The sequence below is a fragment of the Haliotis rufescens genome, unplaced genomic scaffold, assembly GCF_023055435.1.
Source record: "Haliotis rufescens isolate VD_foot unplaced genomic scaffold, xgHalRufe1.0.p SCAF_15, whole genome shotgun sequence".
Taxonomy (NCBI): Eukaryota; Metazoa; Mollusca; class Gastropoda; order Lepetellida; family Haliotidae; genus Haliotis; species Haliotis rufescens.
In genome coordinates this window covers 35,471,110-35,495,359 of record NW_025963835.1, presented here as the reverse complement: position 1 = coordinate 35,495,359, position 24,250 = coordinate 35,471,110, and the positions used below count along the sequence as shown (strand labels likewise).

Here is a 24,250-nt window from a genome sequence, read left to right as displayed (position 1 = left end):
TTCCAAAGAAGTTTATCAATTGTGAAGCGAAACAAATTTTGCCTTGGATATTGAAACTACTGGGATGGTGATCAAAGGCACAGTGAAACTCAAAAGTGAAGGATGCCGGCATATAGCGGGACAATTGCTGAGTGCTTCATTAAACAACAAACAAACAAAGAGAAGGACAACTTTATATAGCGAGATTATTGCTGAGTGCTGCATTAAACAACAAACAAACAAACAAAGAGAAGGTCAACTTTATATAGCGAGATTATTGCTGAGTGCTGCATTAAACAACAAACAAACAAACAAAGAGAAGGTCAACTTTATATAGCGAGATTATTGCTGAGTGCTGTGTTAAACAACAAACAACCAAACAAAGTAAAGGTCGCCGTCATATAACAGGAATATCAGTCAGTCAGTCAGTCAGTCAGTCAGTCAGTCAGTCAGTCAGTCCCAGAGTATATGAAAGCTGCTCAGTCACTAAGTCACAGCGGAGACAGTTTAAGTAGGTAATGGCCAGAGTGTGGTTTATTGTCCAGGAACCTACTTCTACTCAGACACAATTCAGTGAGACAGCCCTGACACAACAGCTTCTTCTGTACAGTAGCAGTGTGGAGATGTTCTGTGTGTGTGTGAGGTAATAAGGGTGAGTGCATGTGTCGGGTCTCTGCGGCCCAGATTGCCCATTTCCCCGCCCAGTGGACGGTCCGTAATGTGGGTGCCAGGGGGGTGATTGTAAAAGTCGAATTGAAATGTTGCAGAGAGTGGTTCTGGATACTTCTTAGTTGACGATTGAATGTCACTGGTTGTACCCAACTGATCAGCTAACAACTCGCGTCTGTAACATACACTTATCATCCAAAACGGGCTCCAACAGGAGATATCACTTGTGTGAGATCAATATCGCTGCAATGAAATTACATCACAATGCTTTGCAAACCTTTATGACGTCATTGGTTACCATGATGTCACAATCAAATGACATCACTAATGGCTCTGCTACTGAAGCTGTTAGCAGTATTGTTTTACACTTAAGACACTGCTTTTTATTGAAAAAAATGGAAGAATGATGTTGGATGATAAATAAAATCTTACCCGAGTGTTTTGTTGATAAAAGTGAAAAAACTCCTCGGCAAGTCTGGGAGTGTTTCCACTTTTATCAACTCATGTTGATATATTTGATATCAAAAGACACTCAGTTGAGATTCTCTATGTGCGTGTGAAGAATTGTGTAAAAATGCGTAACAAGAAACATTTTTTGGTCCTAATCTCTCCAGATGTGACTGCCTCTTCTATCCAAAATCAGCTGACATATGACATGTTTGGAAACATGCTTTAGGAGGTTAATTGGTAGATTAAGAAATAGGAATTTTTTTGTGAATTCAGCATTTCATCATAGAGACAGCAATCAGGTGTGTGTTGTTGATCTTCTACTGATACTATTGACCAGATGATCATCACCTGCATGATAACATCACCTTATATAACATATCCATCTTCTTGAAGACACTCATTGATCACAGTCAATAAAGATATTTTGCATAACATTAAGCATTTTGTAAATGGATGCATAGTTGTTCCATTCTGTATGACTGCAGCCCTACCCTACCACAGTGTTTGATCTTAGGTGCAGAGTTTGATCTTAGGTGCGCTGTTTGATCTTAGGTGCACTGTTTGATCTTAGGTGCACTGTTTGATCTTCAGTTTTTATCTTCAGGTGCAGTGTTTGATCTTCAGTTTTTATCTTCAGGTGCAATGTTTGATCGGCAGTGTTTTGTGTTTCTAGTGTCACATGTGTCACATGTGTCTTATTGTTGCTGTTGTATTTCAGAGCGAAGGAGACACATCAGCTGGCCGAGGCCAACCATGAGAAGAATGCCAAACTGCGAGATGCCTTTGGCCTGGGGGACTATGTTGAGGGGAGTGCCTTCGACCCCAACCGTAAGGCCAAGGAAGAAGCTGCCAAAGCGCTTGCCATGGCACAAAGGAAATACTCGTGAGGAACATTCTTTGTCATATAATCATAAAGTAATAAGCCACTGGTAACCCTTTCCCATCTTGTTACATACTGGGTATGAGATAAACCCTTTCCCACTTTCCCATCTTGTTACATACTGGGTATGAGATAAACCCTTTCCCATCTTGTTATATACTGGGTATGAGATAAACCCTTTCCCATCTTGTTATATGCTTGGCCAAAGACAAACCCTTTCCCATCTTGTTATATACTTGGCCAAAGAGAAACCCTTTCCCATCTTGTGACATACTGGGAATGAGATAAACCCTTTCCCATCTTGTTACATACTGTTATATGCTTGGCCAGAGACAAACCCTTTTCCATCTTGTTTATACTGGGTATGTGATAAACCCTTTCCCATCTTGTTATATGCTTGGTCAGAGACAAACCCTTTCCTTTCTTGTTATATACTGGGTATGAGATAAATGTTTATGTTGTGTGTGACACTGAATGTTTATGTCGTGTCTGACACTGAATGTTTATGTCGTGTGTGACACTGATTGTTTATGTTGTGTGTGACACTGATTGTTTATGTCGTGTGTGACACTGTTTGTTTATGTCGTGTGTGACACTGTTTGTTTATGTCGTGTGTGACACTGAATGTTTATGTTGTGTGTGACACTGATTGTTTATGTCGTGTGTGACACTGATTGATTATGTCGTGTGTGACACTGATTGTTTATGTCGTGTGTGATATTGGAATTCCTGATCATTTGTCTGTTATTCTGAAGAATGTATTTCCAATGCCTGATGTGTTACATTGTGATTACAGGACTGTAGAAAGCTCTGATTCAGAAGAAAGATCTCCGTCCCCTCCTCCCAAAAAGAAGAAGAAGAAATCTCGGTAAGTTGCAAAGATATTTGTTTGATTATCAGCCATTGTGAATCTTCATAGGGTATTGATCAACTATGAACCGTTACAGGGATTGTCCTGGAAATTTGTACCCTTAAATTTTAGGAGTGAGATGAGATTTTGCAAATTTTCAGAAATGTTTTATTTTCACACGGAGGAAACTGTATTTGATTTTTTGTATTTGTGACTTGACTTATGTTGCGATTAATGTTACTAGCTTATATAGATATGTCTGCGGATATCCTATTTTGAAACATTAATTATTTCACTGCAAATATTTAAATACAATACATTAGTATTTAATAAAATAGTATTCATATTTCTGTTCATTGTCTGTATTCTTCAGGAGAAATTACATGACTATTTATGTAATTTCTCCCCCCCCCCCCCCCCCCCCCCCCCCCCAGCCAGTCTGTCTCTCCATCCGTCCGTCCGTCCGTCTGTCCATAATCATTTCCTTTTCTGCGGCAGAACTCAAAAACAATTCAGTGTATTTGATCGAAACTTGGCAAATCTATCAGTCACCTACTGAAGTTGTGCCTTTTGCTATTTAGTAATATTATATTTTTTCTACGTTTCATAACGTGTTAAAATGGGCGGGGGATATAGATGACTTCGTTGTCTAGTTATTGTTTCTTGTAATTCGTATGTACATTCCGACGCACGGTCGCCTTAGGGCATCCCTGTGGTGGCCGTAGGTTTTTGACAAATACCAAGGAGACACTAGGTCAGCAAAAGTCAAATGTAATTCATAAGACCCGTGGGCAGACGCACGGCAAACACAAGGCCACCGTACACCCGGAGTATGGTCGCCATGGAACCCCCCTACAGTATGGCTACGGCGTGTCTAATTGCTATGACCAACATAGAAATTAAAAAAGTTATAACTGTGCCCTATAATGCCACAGCCTGTTGAAGAAAGGGACACGCCCTAGGGTGACCCTGAGGCCACTGCAGATCCAATGTGGCCGCCGCAGGTATCTGTTGACTTTGGGGAGCTACGGCCGCCGTATCCTAGCTGTAGATCCTCTGTGGCGGCCGCAGGTACCTGTTGATGTTGGGGAGCTACGGCCGCCGTATCCTAGCTGTAGATCCTCTGTGGCGGCCGCAGGAACCTGTTGGTTTCGGGGGGCTACGGCCGCCGTATCCTAGCTGTAGATCCTCTGTGGCCGCCGCAGGAATCTGTTGACTCTTGGGGGCTACGGCCGCCTTATCCTAGCTGTAGACCCTCTGTGGCTGAGACATAACTGGAAGTTGGAAACACTGTTGACGTTCTCGATGTTTGTTTATGAGTCATATTTTTAAATATTTATGGACAAAGCAGGGAACCAAGGTATTCTGAATTCTCCGAATTTAACTTGCTGTTGGCCACTAGAAATAGTTAAATATTTGTAATTCACGTACAGTGGCCATTCTTGCACGAGGGTACGTTCGTGAAAAATCTAGCACCAGTACCGTCTTGTCTAAAGGCTTGGCGAATATAATCTAAAATACGATCGATCGTCTGTGATCTGAAATATGTACCTATTTTTATGGAGAAAAAGTTGGAGGTATTTCCATTAAGGTTTTGTTTTGTCATTCCAATATTGAAATTTGCTTGTGTTTAGAAACTTTACCCGCTTTTTTTTCTTTTTTTTAAACTCTTGATTTCTGCACGGATGTACATACATTTACATCTTGATTTCTGCTAGGAATTAAGTGACAAAATATATGTTGAATAACTTGGGTGTTGTAGACCACTGTTTCAAACGAAATAAGAATTTTGTGAGCCACCAAAGTGCTTATGATGAAAAAACAAACACTCGTTTTACCAATCAGGGTTCAACAATGTTGTCAGCCCCACCATCTAGCTGCTGCATTATAGGAATCGGTTATGCACAGTAAGAGGTAGAATGCAGTGATGCCATTGACAACTTTTGATGATTGAATAAACCATTGTGTAAGTTTTTTATTGATCTTTTTTTTTCCCGGTACGGTAGACAATTTTATTCAAGCAATACAACATTTATATTTTTGTATGAGAAAATGAAGTGTCAATGCAGATGAATCTGTTGAAAGATGTGATTTCAATCTCACCAAATGAATGTTGATGCTGTATCTATGAAAACTATGGGAGAATATCGCGAAATCGCAGCCTAAGTCAATCCCTGCCAATAGTATCTGGATAATAATAATAATAATGTTGTGCTTATTTCCACTCCACACAGGGGCATGCTCAAAAAACTTCTTACCCTGGTCACTGGATAAGTGTGCACTCAACAATCATTCTCAGCTAGGTAGACACAATTTTATGGAGAACAACTTCTTTAATACTGTGAAAAGCGACGTTTCGGTACAGATCCTTATACCGTTGTCAAGCAAGACTTCTTGTCAATAAATCATTCTAAGCTGCCCTGGGAGAAAACAACCCTAGCTGCCCGTTAGGTGCTAGAAGGTTAACAACCACATTGCCATCTCATCCTAACCCCAGCTGCCTGTTAGGTGCTAGAAGGTGAACAACCACATTGCCATCTCATCCTAACCCCAGCTGCCCGTTAGGTGCTAGAAGGTGAACAACCACATTGCCATCTCATCCTAACCCCAGCTTCCCGTTAGGTGCTAGAAGGTTTACAACCACATTGCCATCTCATCCTAACCCCAGCTTCCCGTTAGGTGCTAGAAGGTTTACAACCACATTGCCATCTCATCCTAACCCCAGCTGCCCGTTAGGTGCTAGAAGGTTTACAACCACATTGCCATCTCATCCTAACCCCAGCTGCCCGTTAGGTGCTAGAAGGTTTACAACCACATTGCCATCTCATCCTAACCCCAGCTGCCCGTTACGTGCTAGAAGGTGAACAACCACATTACCATCTCATCCTAACCCCAGCTGCCCGTTAGGTGCTAGAAGGTGAACAACCACATTGCCATCTCATCCTAACCCCAGCTGCCCGTTAGGTGCTAGAAGGTGAACAACCACATTGCCATCTCATCCTAACCCCAGCTGCCCGTTAGGTGCTAGAAGGTGAACAACCACATTGCCATCTCATCCTAACCCCAGCTGCCCGTTAGGTGCTAGAAGGTTTACAACCACATTGCCATCTCATCCTAACCCCAGCTGCCTGTTACGTGCTAGAAGGTGAACAACCACATTGCCATCTCATCCTAACCCCAGCTGCCCGTTAGGTGCTAGAAGGTGAACAACCACATTACCATCTCATCCTAACCCCAGCTGCCCGTTAGGTGCTAGAAGGTTTACAACCACATTGCCATCTCATCCTAACCCCAGCTGCCCGTTAGGTGCTAGAAGGTTTACAACCACATTGCCATCTCATCCTAACCCCAGCTGCCCGTTACGTGCTAGAAGGTGAACAACCACATTGCCATCTCATCCTAACCCCAGCTGCCCGTTAGGTGCTAGAAGGTGAACAACCACATTGCCATCTCATCCTAACCCCAGCTGCCCGTTAGGTGCTAGAAGGTGAACAACCACATTACCATCTCATCCTAACCCCAGCTTCCCGTTAGGTGCTAGAAGGTGAACAACCACATTGCCATCTCATCCTACCGTTTACCCATTCACTGCTGGGTGAACAGAGGCACATTTCAAACAAAGTCACGTGCCCAAGGAGACACCACATGTGTTACATGTGCTTCAGTGTCGTGCAGGACCGAAACCCTAGATACTCTCAGGAGCCAAACTGCCAAAATGCGGTCACACATCCAAGGACTCTCTGCGACCATCGTCGCTTAACTTCACCTGATTTGTTTCTGTGTGCTGTGCACAAGACCACGTGCCACCACGTGGATAGTTGATACTAAGGACAACCCACTTCAAGCTGTGGTATTTACACAATCAACCTGAGCTGTGTCTGATTCTCATTGCTTACATTGAACTGTGACATGGCGGTGGTCTTGCTAAACAGGGCATTGAGCATCTTACTGTCAACTCAAGTAATGGGCTGCTACTGGTCATTGACAGGAGATCTCCAGACCATATCCCTGTCCTCCAATATTTGTATCCTGCTGTATATTCCCTGTAATGAGCCGAGTAGTTCAAAGTAGTGAAAAGCTTTAATAATGTTATGTTTATCTTCCTAAGCAAAAAACATCGAGACGGAAGCAGGTAAGGCTTGGTGTAGTAGCTTGCGGAATCCATATGATGCATCCACTGAACAAACCTTGCTTAGTTGTTCTGTCAACACAGTTCTGAGCCGATCTTGGTCTTGGTGTTCACATACCCATCTTTGTCAGTGCTCTTCCTAACAGCCAGGTGCATGTTCTCTAGTTCAGTGGTGGCGTCCTCACCGTGGCAACGTGGAATGCAGGGCACTGTAGTTTAAGGATTGGGGGGGGGTGTCACTTTTATCTCTACTGGCTGCTTCTCGGTATCTCGATATATGTATGTATCTCTAACACTGACATTAGTTTTTGGTCCAGTAGAATCAAGTTTGCAATAATCTCTGTGAAAGGCATGAATTGTTTGAAAGAGCATGAGTTGTTGCTTGAATGTTGTAATGTTGGTATTGTCATCACTTCATGGCTTGATATACACTAACACTCCATCAACCATCAATACATACAGAGTTACGACCCTTAGACACACAAGGATCTTGTGACCATGATCCCAGATTTGATCTGGTTATGAAGCTTGGATTGTCTGCTGCCTACCCAGGGAGGTGGGGTTGCCTGGTATTAAAGCATTCGCTTGTCACGCCGAAAGCCCCACATGGGCTCCCACATGGGTGCAATGTGTTAAGCCCATTTCTGGTGTCCCCTGACGTAATATTGCTGGAATGTTGCTAAAATTGGCATATAGAATCCATACTCACTGCTCCATACCCAGTGTCATAAAGTAATGATGGTCGGAGGAGTCTGTGCTATTCTAGGGACACCTTCAACATTTGATGTTTAACTTGAGGAGGATGTCACAGCCACCTGTATTTTCTTTCCTATTTAAACCAAACTCACTCACTCACTCACTCACTCACTCACTCACTCACTCACTCACTCACTCACTCACTCACTCACTCACTCACTCACTCACTCACTCACTCACTCAGTCTTGATTAGGGACAGCTGTGCAACTATCTGGAAGTTGACAGTTCAGGAACAGTTTCTGTGTGCTGGATGATAGACACAGACAGTTTACCTGAAAGATCAACCATGTGCATGTTGTGTGTCGATACTGTCAACATTGACATCACAACGACATTTTCTGTGTGCTGGATGATAGACACAGACAGTTTACCTGAAAGATCAACCATGTGCATGTTGTGTGTCGATACTGTCAACATTGACATCACAACGACAGTTTCTGTGTGCTGGATGATAGACACAGACAGTTTACCTGAAAGATCAACCATGTGCATGTTGTGTGTCGATACTGTCAACATTGACATCACAACGACAGTTTCTGTGTGCTGGATGATAGACACAGACAGTTTACCTGAAAGATCAACCATGTGCATGTTGTGTGTCGATACTGTCAACATTGACATCACAACGACAGTTTCTGTGTGCTGGATGATAGACACAGACAGTTTACCTGAAAGATCAACCATGAGCATGTTGTGTGTCGATACTGTCAACATTGACATCACAACGACAGTTTCTGTGTGCTGGATGATAGACACAGACAGTTTACCTGAAAGATCAACCATGTGCATGTTGTGTGTCGATACTGTCAACATTGACATCACAACGACAGTTTCTGTGTGCTGGATGATAGACACAGACAGTTTACCTGAAAGAGCAACCATGTGCATGTTGTGTGTCGATACTGTCAACAATGACATCACAACGACAGTTTCTGTGTTCTGGATGATAGACACAGACAGTTTACCTGAAAGATCAACCATGTGCATGTTGTGTGTCGATACTGTCAACAATGACATCACAAGAAGCATCCATAGCTCATGGAAGTGGGATGCATGGTGTCTGAGTAGAGTTGCACAAAGACAATGTTTGTTGTGGAATGACCTGAGGTCAAGTCCCAGCTAGTCACGTTGGAGTAATGAGTATGTCAATTTAGTGGAAGTTTTTGTTCGGACTTTGAGTGAAACTGTTTTTATCACTCTATTCATAGTAAAATATTATTTGACACAGTATTAATAATTTCAATTTGTAATTATCTGCATGTCATATTGTGTCACAATCACTTGCTCCTTAGCTTCACAGAACAACTGCCCCCATGAACATCCGATCGATGCTCATGATGTCAATCACTGGATTGTCTGGTCCAGACTCGATTATTTACAGACCACCATCATGTAGCTGGAATATTGCCGAGTGTGGCATTAAACAACAAACAAACAGAACAACCCTTACAACAAGTGTACATAGGACTTGAACATGTTTGTAATAGCTGAATACTGGTTATTACTTGATTGTAGTAGATCTGAGCTCATGATATCAATCACTGGATCATTTGGTTCAGACTTGATAACAATTGTGTTGAACTTTGATGTGTCGAACTTACAGTTGTCTTGAAATAAAAGCATGGTCTTTGCATATTCCTTCTTTAGTCCTCCTTTTCGTTTGTGTCGAACCTCCGATAACTCAAAGTATTCACGTAGGTCACTTCAACTTTGACACAACGGGGTTTGACTGTATTTTTTTACCGCCATCAAAAAGCTGAAATACTGCTGAGTGTGGTGTTCATCAACAGTCTTGACACTGATAGCTACTATGGTCGACCTTTATCAGATTTTTTTGCATTTTCATTGCAGAGAAGCCAGCAGCTCTCCTGAACGAAGAGAAAAGAAAAAGAAATCGAAAAAGCACAAACATGATCGGTAGGCTTTATTACTGGACTTTTGTAATTGTGTTACTTGCCCAGAAACTATCCAGCAGTTTCACCATTTGTCTCCATAACTGTTGTTAACCCAAGTATATGGATTTTAGTGGCAACAGATACGGTATGACTTGCATCAACATACCCAAAGTAAAAATGTACCTATATGCACTGTGGTAAATGTTGGCCAATATTTTGTTCATATTTCTGTTGAATTTTTTATTTTGTTATTTGGGGCACTAGCAATTAAATTCCTCCCAGGTCTTACAACATGAAAGTCAACTTTTCGATTGTCAATGTTTTAGTTTCTTTGTTGAATATATTCAACCATTGGTATGTATCAGGCGACATCTAATACCCTGTACTGCAGTCACAAATCTGAATAACAAATCTGCACTTCCTGTCCAAAAGTGTCCTTCATAGAACTCTAATGTCTGTATAACAATCTCTCAGCTTTCTGCCCCAGTCATCTAATGGGTTGGTCTGCCTTACTGCAGACTGATAACTACACAGGGATGTAGCATCGTATCCTCCACCATCTGCTGCCCCCGCATCAACATGGTGATGGCCCTCCTCACCAGCCTAACATCCTCCCAACCTGACTCCCAAGATGCATTCCTCCCTTTCTGCGTTTGGTTGCAAGGTGCCCTCCCCTCCCCTCCCTCCTGAACTTGACTTAAGTCCCAAGATGCATTCCTCCCTTGTGTTTGGTTGCAAGGTGCTTTCCTGATCAAACTTAGGTCCCAAGAAGTTTACCTCCCTTTTGTTTTGGTAGGAGGTAACTTGTGTTGGGTCCCAAGAAGTATACCCCCAGTTTTGTTTTGGTAGGAGGTAACTTGTGTTAGGTCCCAAGAAGTATACCCCCAGTTTTGTTTTGGAAGGAGGTAACTTGTGTTGGGTCCCAAGAAGTATACCCCCAGTTTTGTTTTGGAAGGAGGTAACTTGTGTTGGGTCCCAAGAAGTATACCCCCAGTTTTGTTTTGGAAGGAGGTAACTTGTGTTGGGTCCCAAGAAGTATACCCCCAGTTTTGTTTTGGAAGGAGGTAACTTGTGTTGGGTCCCAAGAAGTATACCCCCCGTTTTGTTTTGGTAGGAGGTAACTTGTGTTAGGCCCCAAGAAGTCTGTCAGTGCAAGAGACCCACTCTCTTGTTGCCCCCATCCTTCGTGCTGGGGGCCAGGCGGTGGAGGAGGATGCCTGCAGGATTTTGAAACATGTGCTTGGATTTAATTCCTATTGCCCGAATTCACACTCATTACATCTGATTCCCTCATTTCTCTTTTTGTTTTATTTGTTGCAGCACTCTGTAATGAGGAAAAGTTGTATGTGCTTTTGTTGCTTTGTTGCCATGGTTACATGTGGTTGTTTGCAAATTGCTAACTCAAGAAACACTCAGTTTGAACTAGAGTTAAAGCAGCTGTTGCCTTGGAGATGTGTCAGACACTTGATGCAGCCACAAGCCCCCAAAGCGGCCATTTTACCTCATACAAATTTATTGATATCCAAGTTACAAATTTTATTTCACAAGTCTTTCACATTCAAATATATGGCTAATATAAAGGTTTATTCATAGTTTAAAGTTGACAAAGTTTAATCTTGTTCGGTGAAGTAAAGGTAAATGCGTGTGTAAGTGAAGTGTTGAAGAGCATAGCTCCCACACGCTGGTGGCCGGCCAGTTCGGCCTGTGACATCACGTTCTTATCGACATGTGGGGGTCTCTCCCTCATCTTTCCTCACATTCTCATAACGTTTTCCTGTACTTTGGAGCAGAATAAATCAGGAACATTTCAAACCTGGATATTTGATTGAGGTATTTCTGTTCAAAACCATGATGAATTAGATTGGTAACATATGTTCTTGTTGGGGTATTCTTGTATTCTCATGAGAGATTTAAACATTGAATTAAGAGTTGTGTGGCACCTTTGCAAATTAACAACTGCTCAAATGGGCTTAGACCATGATTGATCTAGTGTTCTGTACGCTCTTGAAGAGACAGGTCAGAATGTTTGTCAGATGTTCTGCTCCACAGATGGGTGTGTATCATGTGTGAGGGGCTTCATTCACTCCCTGGCTCAGAGTGTAGGTTGTCTTAGAGGTTTGCAAGCAGCCACCAACATGAATGTGTTTCCTCCGTGTGTTTGCACTCACATTTATCTACTTGTATCTCAATGGTTAAGCATTATAATGTAAATAATATATTTCATTTCAAGATCACATTGAATTGAAAGCAATACTGTATAAAATAATAATACAAATCCTTATTTGCCAATTTTGCTTTTTGTTATAATATGATACAAGAAAAGTTAAACTTGGAAAATATTGAATGTTATTTTTCTTCATGTTCATATTCACATACTATACAAATACTTGGTTTACATGTCTTAATTTTGTTCTTAAATAGTTGTGCTGTATATTATATATCTCCTACCTTCAGCTGTTACATCATTGTCATCTTACATGCTTCACCTCAGCTCTATCATGAGTTTTTGCATGACAATGACTTCTTACTAACATGCATATTATAAACCACAGAAAATCTCTATGAAAAATAAAATGTATACTGCAAGCATTGCATCTAACTGCACAAAACATCCTTAATGTTCCACCATTTGTGTGATGCAAACGTATCCACGCCGGCAAGAGGTAAGCTAACGACAGTGTTGATGATGTTTCTATGATTAAAGGCAAGGGGATGTCGGAGATGTTCACACATGTATTTCGTCATTTATAAGTTTTTTTCTCTTTTTCCAATGCCTTTCACTCACTGAAATCATAGCTATCTGGCATGTTGACTAAGGTAATATTTCTGATCATTGTACAACTCAGACTTTTATATGCCGATCATCTTCGTCACGGTTCATCAGTCAAGTCTCTGTTAAACTCAAGTTATGTTGCATGCATCCAATGATATTACAAATGTTCCTGTATTTTTGTCACATGTAAACGCTGTGTGCTCAGTATTCTGACTCTGTGGAGAGATATAAAGAGATATTTTCCACTCTAGACTTGTTGGTTTGTTTTTAAAAGCAATACTGCTGTAACAGTTTGGCTTCCTAGACGATAGGCGGTGATGGGTTTGTAGATGAGTCAAGTCGGGTGCACGAACACTTAGTAAACACATGTGAATCAACAATATAGTGATCAAGTACCATTACAGTGTATGCTCGATGAAAACTAAAATTGATATACAGTCTTGAATTCATGCATAACATATATCTTCTCACTAACAATAAGGTATTCCATGGCTTTTTATTTTGATGTTTTTTTATCTGTCATGAATTATTATTCAGATTGTTTGATTCTGTCGTTATTGAATGTCCATTTTATGCTGTCAAAATATCATCATTTCAAATACAAGTATTGTGATAAAAAGTTTGTATCAGTCATACTTGGGAAAAACAGCCCATGATTTCCATGTAATTGTCTCAGTTATTGTATGATCCTTATTTTTTCCAAGCAACACGGAAAATACATCATTGTAAATTTTGATTTTCTATAATTTGTATTTCATGGAGTCAGCGCTTAATAAAACCAAACAATTCTATGAGAAGCCTAACTTCCTGACAAACAGAATCAATGAATGTCATAAAAACTCCGATACAAACATCAGTAGCTCTGTTGTAACTGAAGATCAGAACATTTGTAGAACAGTAGTTACTGGGTGGATTATCTTTTCCTAGTTCAACTGTTCGCCACTAGGGGAATGATGGAAGTAGCTGCCATTTTGTTTTGGGGCACAAATCTACAAAATACCTTTTCTAACTGACTCAAATACTCATTTAGTTGTTTTATTTTATTGTTAAAAGTAAATTGTAAGATGTGTGAACGTGAAAGGCAGTTGAACTTGGATGAGGTATTTCCTTGGAGAGTTAACGGTAGTGAGAAGTGTGGGTGACATACTGGTGACCTAGCTACCATGCCGTCTATACATGTACATCTCAATACGGTGTGCCTCCTTTTTTGAATGCCCCCTCTGCTTTTGATGTAAGAGATAAGGTAAGACAGAAATATATGTATCTGTTGTTTTCTTCCCTTCACTTCGTTGTGTCTCAAACCCAGTTTGGATAAACTCTAACAAACAAAAATGCATAATTTGTGGCAGTTTTAGACAATTAATCACATCCGTCGCTGTCAAGAATAGCAGACAATGTTTACAATTAACTGCTGCTGTTACAGTAAATCTCTTTCTATTCCAGTGTGTTATATTGGAATTCGGGATTGGGGATGGTGATAGGTATTTTGCTACAATATCCATAGAACAGTGTTGGACATATTTTCAAATATTTAAATTCCTTCCAGTGGAAGAATAGTGCTTGTCTGGAATCGTTCTTACCTGGTATGGATTATCCTCGATCAGCATTTTTCTATGGACAGAATTTCTGTGTAGATATATCAGCACTAATTTCTCCAAGTCCAGATACATCAGTCTGGCACTGCATGGTTTTCTTGTTGTAAATTATATCCAGTAATGGCTCTAGATGGCCACCATTGATTCAAGACACATCTGGCAAACATTGACAAGTCAGGTTGCCATGGGAATTGCATCTATTGTAGATTGGTAGTGTTAAATCAACAAGCTTGCTACATAAAGATCATATAGCCAGCTAGTCACACATCTCTCAAGCATGCTTTCTGTAACCAAGGCTTTGTTCAAGATTGACCAGATACACGTCAGCTTGACGGCATTTATCTGCTTACTATAAATACCTCAATCTTAATTATGTGCTTGTCCAGATCCGCTTGAGAATACATTGCAGCCCTGGACATGAATAATATACTAATATTAAAGTTGACCTTACTAATTGCATGTATTGATAGAACAGTGTAGTTGACTAACTGGACTTTGGTTTTGACCACAAGGGAAGGTAACCCTGATTTGTGAGTGTTTGTCCTCCTGGCACTGTGTTTGGTTACGTACATGGCCCACAGGCTTCCAAGCAGGAGCACCATCTCATTTGATTATCTTTCTTTTTCAGCTCTGAATCTAAGAAAAATAAGAAAAGTAAAAGACGGCGAAAAAGGTAAGCTTGTTTGTAAGTTCAGAGTGAGTGCTTTGCCCAGACATGTATCATGGCAGTCTAGTGCCTAGCTTCTAAATGCAAGGGGGATATAGGAATCGGTGCTGTCCGTCTGTCAGGTTTTCATATAACTGAACTGTTGAAATCATCATTCTGCCAATTCACTCACAAATACCCTTGAATGAATTCCTTGCATTAGTGAGAGAGAGACAGAGAGAGACACACACACACACACACACACACACACACACACACACACACACACACACACACACACACACACACACACACACACACACACACACACACACACACACACAGAAGAGAGTGTAAAATTTGTGTTTGCAAATGTGTATATCTGACATTATCCACTGAGTGGGTGTATATAGAGAGATAAGCAGGTAATTGTTACAAGAGTGTATATATAATATTATCCACTGAGTGGGTGTATGTAGAGAGATTAGCTGGTAATTGTTACAAGAGTGTATATATAATATTATCCACTGAGTGGGTGTATATAGAGAGATTAGCAGGTAGTTGTTACAAGAGTGTATATATAATGTTATCCACTGAGTGGGTGTATGTAGAGAGATTAGCAGGTGACTGTATTTTACAGGAGTGAAGAAAAGAAGAAGCGGAGGAGAAGGAAAGAGTCATCCAGCTCGGACTCAGACTCAGATTCGGACTCTGAATCGGACTCAGGAAGGTGGGTTCTTGGACACAACAGAGTTGGGGAAGGTTCTGGGAATAAATTATGGAATCTGAGCACAATCAGTCAGGGGACTGACTGACTGTGTACCCACCCTGTTCCTATTGGTTCACTGTAAGACCAGCCCACCATGGGGAGGCCAGGGCAGAAATGGTCTCCAGTCACGTGTGTGCTTGTCACAAAAGGGTCACGGCTGCACCAGTGGACCATCAGACTCAGTGACATTCAAACCCTGATGTAGTCTCATGACATGTTTGAAAAGACAAGCCCACTCTGACAGCCTGCATCCCAGCAGGGATATATTACAGTTTATTTCTCCCCTGACCTAAAAGGGTAGTGGTACATAGTGTATATAGTTGTGCCCAGGAATTCCTTCTATCCATCCGTCCGGTCTTCCAAGGACATTTTGTATGTGACCTATAACTTGAAAACGTACTGCAATGATTCTTTTCAAACTTTGTGAACATTTCTACACCAATAAGAGAGCTGCAGTGCGAAGATTCATTTCAATATTTACATTTTCTGAAACAAATACAGCTATTTTTAATATTTTTATTTCAACATTTGTTTGAACTATTACTTGAGAACTACTTCCTGGATGCACTTTCTTTACTTATATGAGAGGTGCAGTGAAAAGTTTGAGAGCACTTTCTTAACTTATATGATAGGTGCAGTGAAAAGTTTGAGAGCACTTTCTTTACTTATATGAGAGGTGCAGTGAAAAGTTTGAGAGCACTTTCTTTACTTATATGAGAGGTGCAGTGAAAAGTTTGATTTCAATAAATTTCACTCAATATAAGTGGATTTGCTGAGAAAACTTTCATAATTTGAAAAGGGCAAAGCATGTTGATGATGCTCCAGTGCATCTGTCAATCATGCTAACCTTAGGGTATATTACTGTACTTTAAGAGAAACTGGCTCAAACATTAAGCTATCAATGTCTTGAAAATCAAAATTGTTCAGCTGATGTTTGAGTCAAGGTTGGGGGGTATTAGTGAGCTCTGCTGACCTTTTGCCTTGTTAATATTTGTTTTATTCTGTTCTTTTTGTAGTTTGTGTTTAATGTCATAAATTGAATATTGGGGTAACCTTTCATTTTCGTTGGATATTGAACCTGAAAGGAATGATTAACTTCTGATTTTCTGATTACTTTGAGTTTTGTCTTTCTGATAAATCTGAAGTAACCTGTAATCTTATGTCCACAAGCCTGTGGGGCGCCGGTGGCCGTCGTCCAAGTCGTCCAAGTCGCTGTCATTCCTTGTTGTGTCCTTTGGGCACACCTTAAACCTGTCATTATTGGTTCGAATCCCGGTTCGCCCTGATTGTGTTTTTAGGTTTGTCAGCACCATACCCATGCTCGTGGGTTTCACCAAAGTGGTATCCGTCTCTGACCTGCATCACTTTAAACTTCACTCACACATTATGCTGACACGCCATGACATAGGAGGAATAGTGATCAGAGCAGCGTTATACCTCAGTCACTCGCTCGCTCGCTTACGCACTCACTCACGCACTCACTCACACACTCTCACTCACACACTCTCGCTCACACTCACTCACACACTCTCGCTCACTCGCTCCCTCACACACTCTCGCTCACTCACTCGCTCACACACTCGCTCACACACTCTCGCTCCCTCACAAACTCCCGCTCACTCACTCTCACTCACACACTCGCTCACTCACTCGCTCATACACTCGCTCACTCACTCATTCCATCACTCACACACTCTCGCTCCCTCACAAACTCCCGCTCACTCACTCTCATTCACACACTCACTCACTCACTCGCTCATACACTCGCTCACACTCTCGCTCACTCACTCACTCCATCACTCACACACTCTCGCTCACTCACACTCACACTCACTCTCACACTCACTCTCACACTCACTTGCTCACTCACACTCACTCTCACACACACACTCGCTCACTCACTCACATACTCTCAAAAGCTCACTCACTCTCACTCACTCTCACTCGCTCACTCACGCACTCGCTCACTCATGCACACTCACTCACTCACTCACACACTCACTCTCATTTACATACTCACTCACACACTCACTCTCATTTACATGCTCACTCACACACTCGCTTACTCATACACTCTCGCTCGCTAACTCACTCACACTCATACTCACTCAAACACTCGCTCACTCACACTCTCACTCACTCGCTCACTCACTCATACTGTTAAAATGCTCACTCACTCACTCACTCACATACTCACTCACTCACTCACACTCACTCTCGCTCACTCACACTGGCTCACTCACACACTCGCTCACTCACTCACTCGCTCACTAACTCACACACTGGCTCACTCATACTCACTCACTCACTCACTCGCTCACTCACACACTGGCTCACTCACACACTCGCTCACTCACTCGCTCACTAACTCACACACTGGCTCACTCATACACTCACTCACTCACTCGACCGCCTCCGTGGTCTTGTGGTAGAGCGTCCGCCCGGAGAGCGGAAGGTCCGGGGTTCGATCCCGGGCCGCGTCATACAAAAAGACGTTAAAAGATTGTACTTGTTGTTACCCTCTCTGGCGCTCGGCATTAAGGGGCTAAAACAAGGACTGGTCGGCTCGGAGTCAGTATACTGTGTCTGAGTGGGGTATTCATGTTAAACTGCGGCATGGTATCTCAGTGAGCTAGCACTATAAATCGGCATCAGTCCGGACTAGTACAAGCAGCCACACACACACATACACGTGCATGCACGTCGCTATATAAGTGCAATAATCTTGGACGCGACGTTAAACCCAATTTCACCTCACCTCACTCACTCACTCGCTCACTCACACACTGGCTCACTCACACACTCGCTCATTCACTAACTCACACACTCGCTCGCTCACTCACTCACACTCGCTCACTCACTCGCTCACTCACTCGCTCGCTCGCTCACTCACTCACTCGCTCACTCACACACTGGCTCACTCACACACACTCGCTCACTCACTCACTCACTCACTCACTCACTCACTCACTCACACGCTCGCTCACTCACACGCTCGCTCACTCACACACTGGCTCACTCACTCACTCACTCACTCGCTCACACACACTGGCTCACTCACACACTGGCTCACTCACACACTGGCTCACACACACACTGGCTCACTCACACACTCACACACTCACTCGCTCACTCACACACTGGCTCACTCACACACTGGCTCACTCACACACTCACTCGCTCACTCACACACTGGCTCACTCACACACTGGCTCACTCACACACTCACTCACTCGCTCACTCACACACTGGCTCACACACACTCACTCACTCACTCAGTCACTCACTCACTCACACACTGGCTCACTCACTCACTCGCTCACTCACTCACTCACACTCGGCCAATCACTGTCGCTCGCTCACTCACTCACTCACTCACTCACTGACTCACTCGATCACTCACTCACTCAGTGGTTCTCATATTAAGAGTCTCATCAGTTCTTTTTGTTCACCAGGAAATGTTGAAAAGATTTTTGCGGCAGTTTACACAGATATTTTATTTGTCTTGAGTGATGTGGTTGTCATTGAAACACAACGTGGAAACAGTTTCTAGATAAACAACAACTAAATCTTCTGTATTTAATCACATCATTTCGAGGTATTGAGAAGATGAAAAACAAATAAAATAACAATTTAAAACATGCTGTTTTTAGTGATATTGTAGGAGACTGGACAGTCACATGACGTGGTGAACCACTAATGACAAGGGAAAGAAAAAATATTTCTCATTTTTCAGATTTTGTGTTGTTGAAATTTGGTTGCGCTGAAAACAACTGAAAACACCCAGTCTAACATGTGCACGAGTTCTTACAGAGTTGTCCTGTTTCGCAATCGTTCAGTATACTGAATAATGTATTATTAAGTGACAATTACATTTTGTACACTTGATGTTGGAAGATAATTGATTTCCGATATTGACTGTAGGTAGTATTGATCAGCATGTTGTCATTGGAATTCCACATAGAATAGGGTTATCTGGTGGCCGCCTTAGATTTCCAAATATGAACACTGCAGATGCGAGTCCCAGGGGCGGTTAGGTAGCCTCGTGGTTCAAGCATTCGCTCGTCACACTGAAGACCCAGGTTCGATTCCCTACATGGTTACAATGTATGAAGCCAATTTCTGATGTCCCCCGCTGTGATGTTGAGGATATATTGCTAAAAGCGGCGTCAAATAAAAACTCACTCACTCACTCACTCACCCACCCACCCACCCACTCACTCACTCACTCACTCACCCACTCACTCACTCACTCACCCACCCTTCCGTTAGTCTTGGTTGTTCAGCCAGCAGTACAAGGGAAAATAAGGCGTAACATGATCAAGATGTAAAGATATTTGAAAACAATGAAGGACAAAGACATGCATGTGTAGACAACTCCCTATGTTTGTTTTATGATGGGTCCTGATTCCACCTTCTACAGGAAAGCATGTATAGACAGTTCCAATGTATTTTCACCATTTTCCAAGGACTTTTGTTTGACCATGACCTTGTTGACTGGAATCTTATATGATCTTGACCTTGTTGGCTGGAAGGTTGTGTAACTTTTGACCTGAATGTTATATGACCTTGGCCTTTTCCTTGTTACAGTTCCTCCTCGGCAGCTTCCCCCGACAGAAATGGAAAGACAAGGAAGTCCTCCCATCACTCACCCTCCCCAGCTAAACCCCCTGCTGACAGGGTTTGCCCCCCAGAGCACCGACCTTCCCCTGCATCCAGATCAAAGAGAGCCAATTCGGAATCGGAATCGGACAAATCCCCTCCAAGGTAGGAACAGTCTTCCTCAAAGATTTGTCTGTGTAGTGAATCATAAAACCTTTGCCTACAAAATTTGACAAATGATATTTAGTTAAATATCCTAAATTGAATCTGTTTTGAGAGTAGGACTTGAAAGTTTATTATATTTGTTGTAAGCATGAAAAATTGAGCAGTTCAGGTTTCTGATTTGTAACGTCTTGTCATTTTGTTATTCGCTGAAAACTATTTTGTTGATGTGAATTGTGCTTGGGAAACTTACCATCTTCCTGTCAACAGATCAGCAAGACAAAATGGGCACGCCAACTCCAAGTCAGGAGACAACAAGCCCAGAAATGGCAAGACAAGCCCTTCACCGAAAAGAAATCGAAGCAAGTCTTTGAGCTACTCTCCTGCTGACCGACGACGGGGAAAGTCGTCACCGTACAAAACCAAATGCAGCAAAGAATCCTCAAGAGGTCGGTCTCCCAAACATGGAGAGAAGAGGCGACACTCCAGGTCCACATCCAGGTCACCTTCAAAGCAGAAGAAGAGGTCACCAGTGAAGAGGTCAAGGAGAAGTTCAAGGTCGCCTACCAATTCTCGGTCACGATCGAGATCCTATTCCAGATCCAGAAGTCGTTCCCGAAAGAGGTATGACAAAGTTCTGATTGTTTGCTTTCATAATATTTATGCATTATCTTGGTATAGACTTTGTGATTGTGAGCAAATGCACCAGTGCATATATTCTAAAACTTGTTGTTAGGTCCAAATGTTTACTTGGAAGGTAGTCTTTTGTGTTTGTAATAAGATCTATTGACACACTTAGTTCTATAGGAACTATTTCTCTGATAGTTTTTTACTTTTATGTTTCCTTTCTACTCAGACTATAATTTCCCCGATGTCAAACTTTGTGACACTTGAGATGGCTTGTTCCCAGTGCTTGTCATGGCCATAAACTCAATGACGAGCAGTTGGCAGCAAGGGCTGCTGGGACTATGAATTGTGGGAAGTATGACCACACATGTCCTGTCAGCTGTGATCATTGATAACACTATCAACCACTAGTTGTCTGTGCCTTGTTTTCCTGGGCATGAATGTCCATGAGTAATGTTGAATGTTGATTAATGTTGATGAATTACTGAATCCAGGGAAAGGAGCTACTCCCATTCTCGATCTCACAGTCGAAGACGGTCGTACAGTCGCAGCCCGAGCCATGACTCTCGGCGCCGAGAATCACGCAGCCCTTCGATCCGGAGAAGGAAAGGCTCACCGAGTCACTTAGATAAACGCCGGATAACAAGGTGGGGGGTCCTCCATACAGATCCATGTCAGACACAGTCTCAGAGAGAAATAAATGAAGAATTTCCCTTACACAAGTGCCTTTAGTTTGTCCATGTATTCATTTTTCTAGCACCTTTCAGCATCTGTTGTGGGAAGGTCAGCTCATTCCTTACAGTGATGTGTGTTCAGTGTTGTGCCACATGTCACACATCGGAGTCAGTATCAATAAATGCACCTCTCTAGTTGCTACACTTTGATTGCTCCTGTTTTACTCTCATTTGGTTTTGTATAAAGTTACAATCTTCTTTTGGGTGTTGTAATCCTCTGTCCTAGCATGTTGTTTTATTTCCACCTTCTTTTATTTTTGTTTTTGTTTTTCTTGCTGTTTGGTGTCTAGGTCGAGATCCAGAGAACGGAAGTATGATGACCGCCGTCGATCCCGGTCACGATCGTACAACCGGCGATGCTCCCCTTCTCCATATTATCGTTCCAGTAAACGTCCACGAGACAGATACTAAGAATGAAGCAGCTCAAGCCACAACATGGTATTCATTGTTTGCAGTTGGCTTGCAGAGTTTCTACTACTAATGCCTAACACAACCTACTAACCCCTGCTGTCAGACAGGATGAGGGTTGATGGGAAGCCATGTGTCTGATGTATGGCAGTTTGAGATGAGCCCCAATAGCTGATAACTTGAGAATGAGTGGATTAGTTTAGTAACTCTGGAACGCTGCGTGATGTGGTTGTGACATTGACACTAACAGAGTGGAAGCATCGGCAGATGTGTGTGAAGCTGAAGTGGATGATTACTGTTACACTTGTGCATGCATTATATATTTCTGAAAACATGTGTGATTTGAGTTTGTTTGGAGGCACAGGAAAGTGCTTTTATTATCCCACCCTGGCTTCCACAGGAGATAGGGCTTGGGTGAGATCCTGGCAGATATTGCTACAATGAAACTGCAGCACAATGCCGTGCAGACCATTGTGATGTCATTGGTTATCATGACATCACAATCAAATGACATCACTAATCCCACTTCCAGTAAGGCTAGTCAGCTGTACCCTGTACACTCGGTAAACTGGTTATTAATTTTTACAAACTAAAAAAAGTGTATTGACATTGCAATGGATACATGGAATACAGCACTAACATTGGAGTACACTATTCCAGTGTATTACGTCATCAGCTAAATAATCAGTCCGCACTATTCCAGTGTATAACCTCACCCTGTAAATAATCAAGACCTGGAAAACCAGTGACTAGAAACAGGCAAAGCCCCACACCATTGGCAGCGTTGAGATTATCTGTTGTATCAGACTCTGGGGACCCTGAATAGTTAGTCCTCAGGGCCATGACACGGACAGATGTTCATGGCCTATTTGGGCCTGATTTCAAAGACTGTTCACTGATGTACATCAGTTATTCCCGAAAGTTTTGTTAGATTCACTGCACTGTTCTCTGGTGTTCAACAAGTATACAAGGTTTTAGGTGATGCACAAGTGTAGGGATTGGACGCAGAAAAAGAATATACTGCGTCATTTATGGGTGTCTGTTATTTCATCCATCAATCACGACCACTATCCACATGATCATTGATTCATTTCAGGCTCTAAAGTAACTATCTAAACATACAGTACTCTACACCATTACATTACCATACAGGACCCTCATATTGCCTGCAAGGACCCTCATATTGCCTGCAAGGACCCTTATAATTAATTGGGCAGCTCCCCCACCCCCCCCCCCCCCACCCCCGAGTGAGAACCCTGAGAATAAGAACTCCATGCAGGTTACATGTGTTACAGGTGTTACATGTGTTACATGTGTTACGGTCCGGGGTAGAATAGGTCTTCAGCAACCCATGCTTGCCATTAAAAAGGGGACTAACGGGATCAGATGGTCGGGCTCTCTGACCTGGTTGATGCATGTCATCGTACCCCAAATGCGTGGATTGATGCTCATGCTGTCAATCACTGGATTGTCTGGTCCAGACTCTATTATTTACAGACCACCGTCTTATAGCTGAAATTTTGCTGAGAGCAACATTAAACAAACAAACATGTTTAAAACCATTGGATCATTCTTGCTGAACCATGTGGCTGATGCAGCTTCAGCATCATGTTTTGCATGCTGCGTGATGTTTCTTGCTGCGTGATGTTTCTTGCTGTATTATGTTATTTTGGTGCATGATATTATTTTGGTGCATGATATTATTTTGCTGGTATATTTGGTGTTGGATGTTGATCGTCGCACCATCTGTGACATAATCTAAATAGTGTTTCTTGCTGTGTTTAACAGTCCGTAACACATGCAGTTTAATGCCACACAATACATTTGCTATCTCAAACACTAGTTTCTCTCGCTAACATTTTATATAGGTGTTATTTTACTGAAAGTACTGACTGTCCTACCAGAGATTGAATAATGTTTTTTTGTTAAGGCCACACTTTTTTTTATTTTTCGTTTCATGGGCCAGCAGCCCCTACTGAAAAACAGCTGGAAAAGAAATAAATTAAACATAAACAAATTTATTTATTATTATGTCTCTGCTAGAATGATAGACCCTCTTATACAATATAAAATATTATACAAATTCCATGTCTTCATCTCCATTCAAACTTCAAGAAGCCAACTGCAGTGTGAACTCCACTGCAGAATGACTTTCATGTAATTAAATAAATGCTTGACATCGCTATTTATTTTGATTTTGATTTTGACTGACCTTGTGTGGAAAACTGGAATAAATATGTGAAAGAAAAAATTATGAAAGTGTGGCTCAGTTTCTTTCTTTCTCTATTGAGTGTCTATCAACATCATGAAAATAGACTTAGTTTT

At 42.0% G+C, this 24,250-nt stretch overlaps 1 protein-coding gene across 4 annotated transcripts in view; it reads left to right on the top strand.

Moving 5' to 3' along the window:
• LOC124124572 (serine/arginine repetitive matrix protein 2-like) overlaps positions 1-24,250 on the top strand; it is a 108,399-nt gene that overhangs the window by 80,915 nt on the left and 3,234 nt on the right. For 2 of the 4 annotated variants that reach the window (XM_046487770.2, XM_046487772.2), the window contains 9 exons: positions 1,817-1,981; positions 2,775-2,846; positions 6,937-6,960; positions 9,566-9,631; positions 14,606-14,650; positions 15,264-15,353; positions 19,983-20,159; positions 20,427-20,780; positions 21,278-21,430. In XM_046487770.2, the coding sequence (XP_046343726.2) occupies positions 1,817-1,981; positions 2,775-2,846; positions 6,937-6,960; positions 9,566-9,631; positions 14,606-14,650; positions 15,264-15,353; positions 19,983-20,159; positions 20,427-20,780; positions 21,278-21,430 (1,146 nt within the window). Of the gene's footprint in view, positions 1-1,816; positions 1,982-2,774; positions 2,847-6,936; positions 6,961-9,565; positions 9,632-14,605; positions 14,651-15,263; positions 15,354-19,982; positions 20,160-20,426; positions 20,781-21,277; positions 21,431-21,807; positions 21,956-24,250 lie in introns of all 4 variants that reach the window. The other 2 variants (XM_046487773.2, XM_046487771.2) reach the window with 2 other exon arrangements.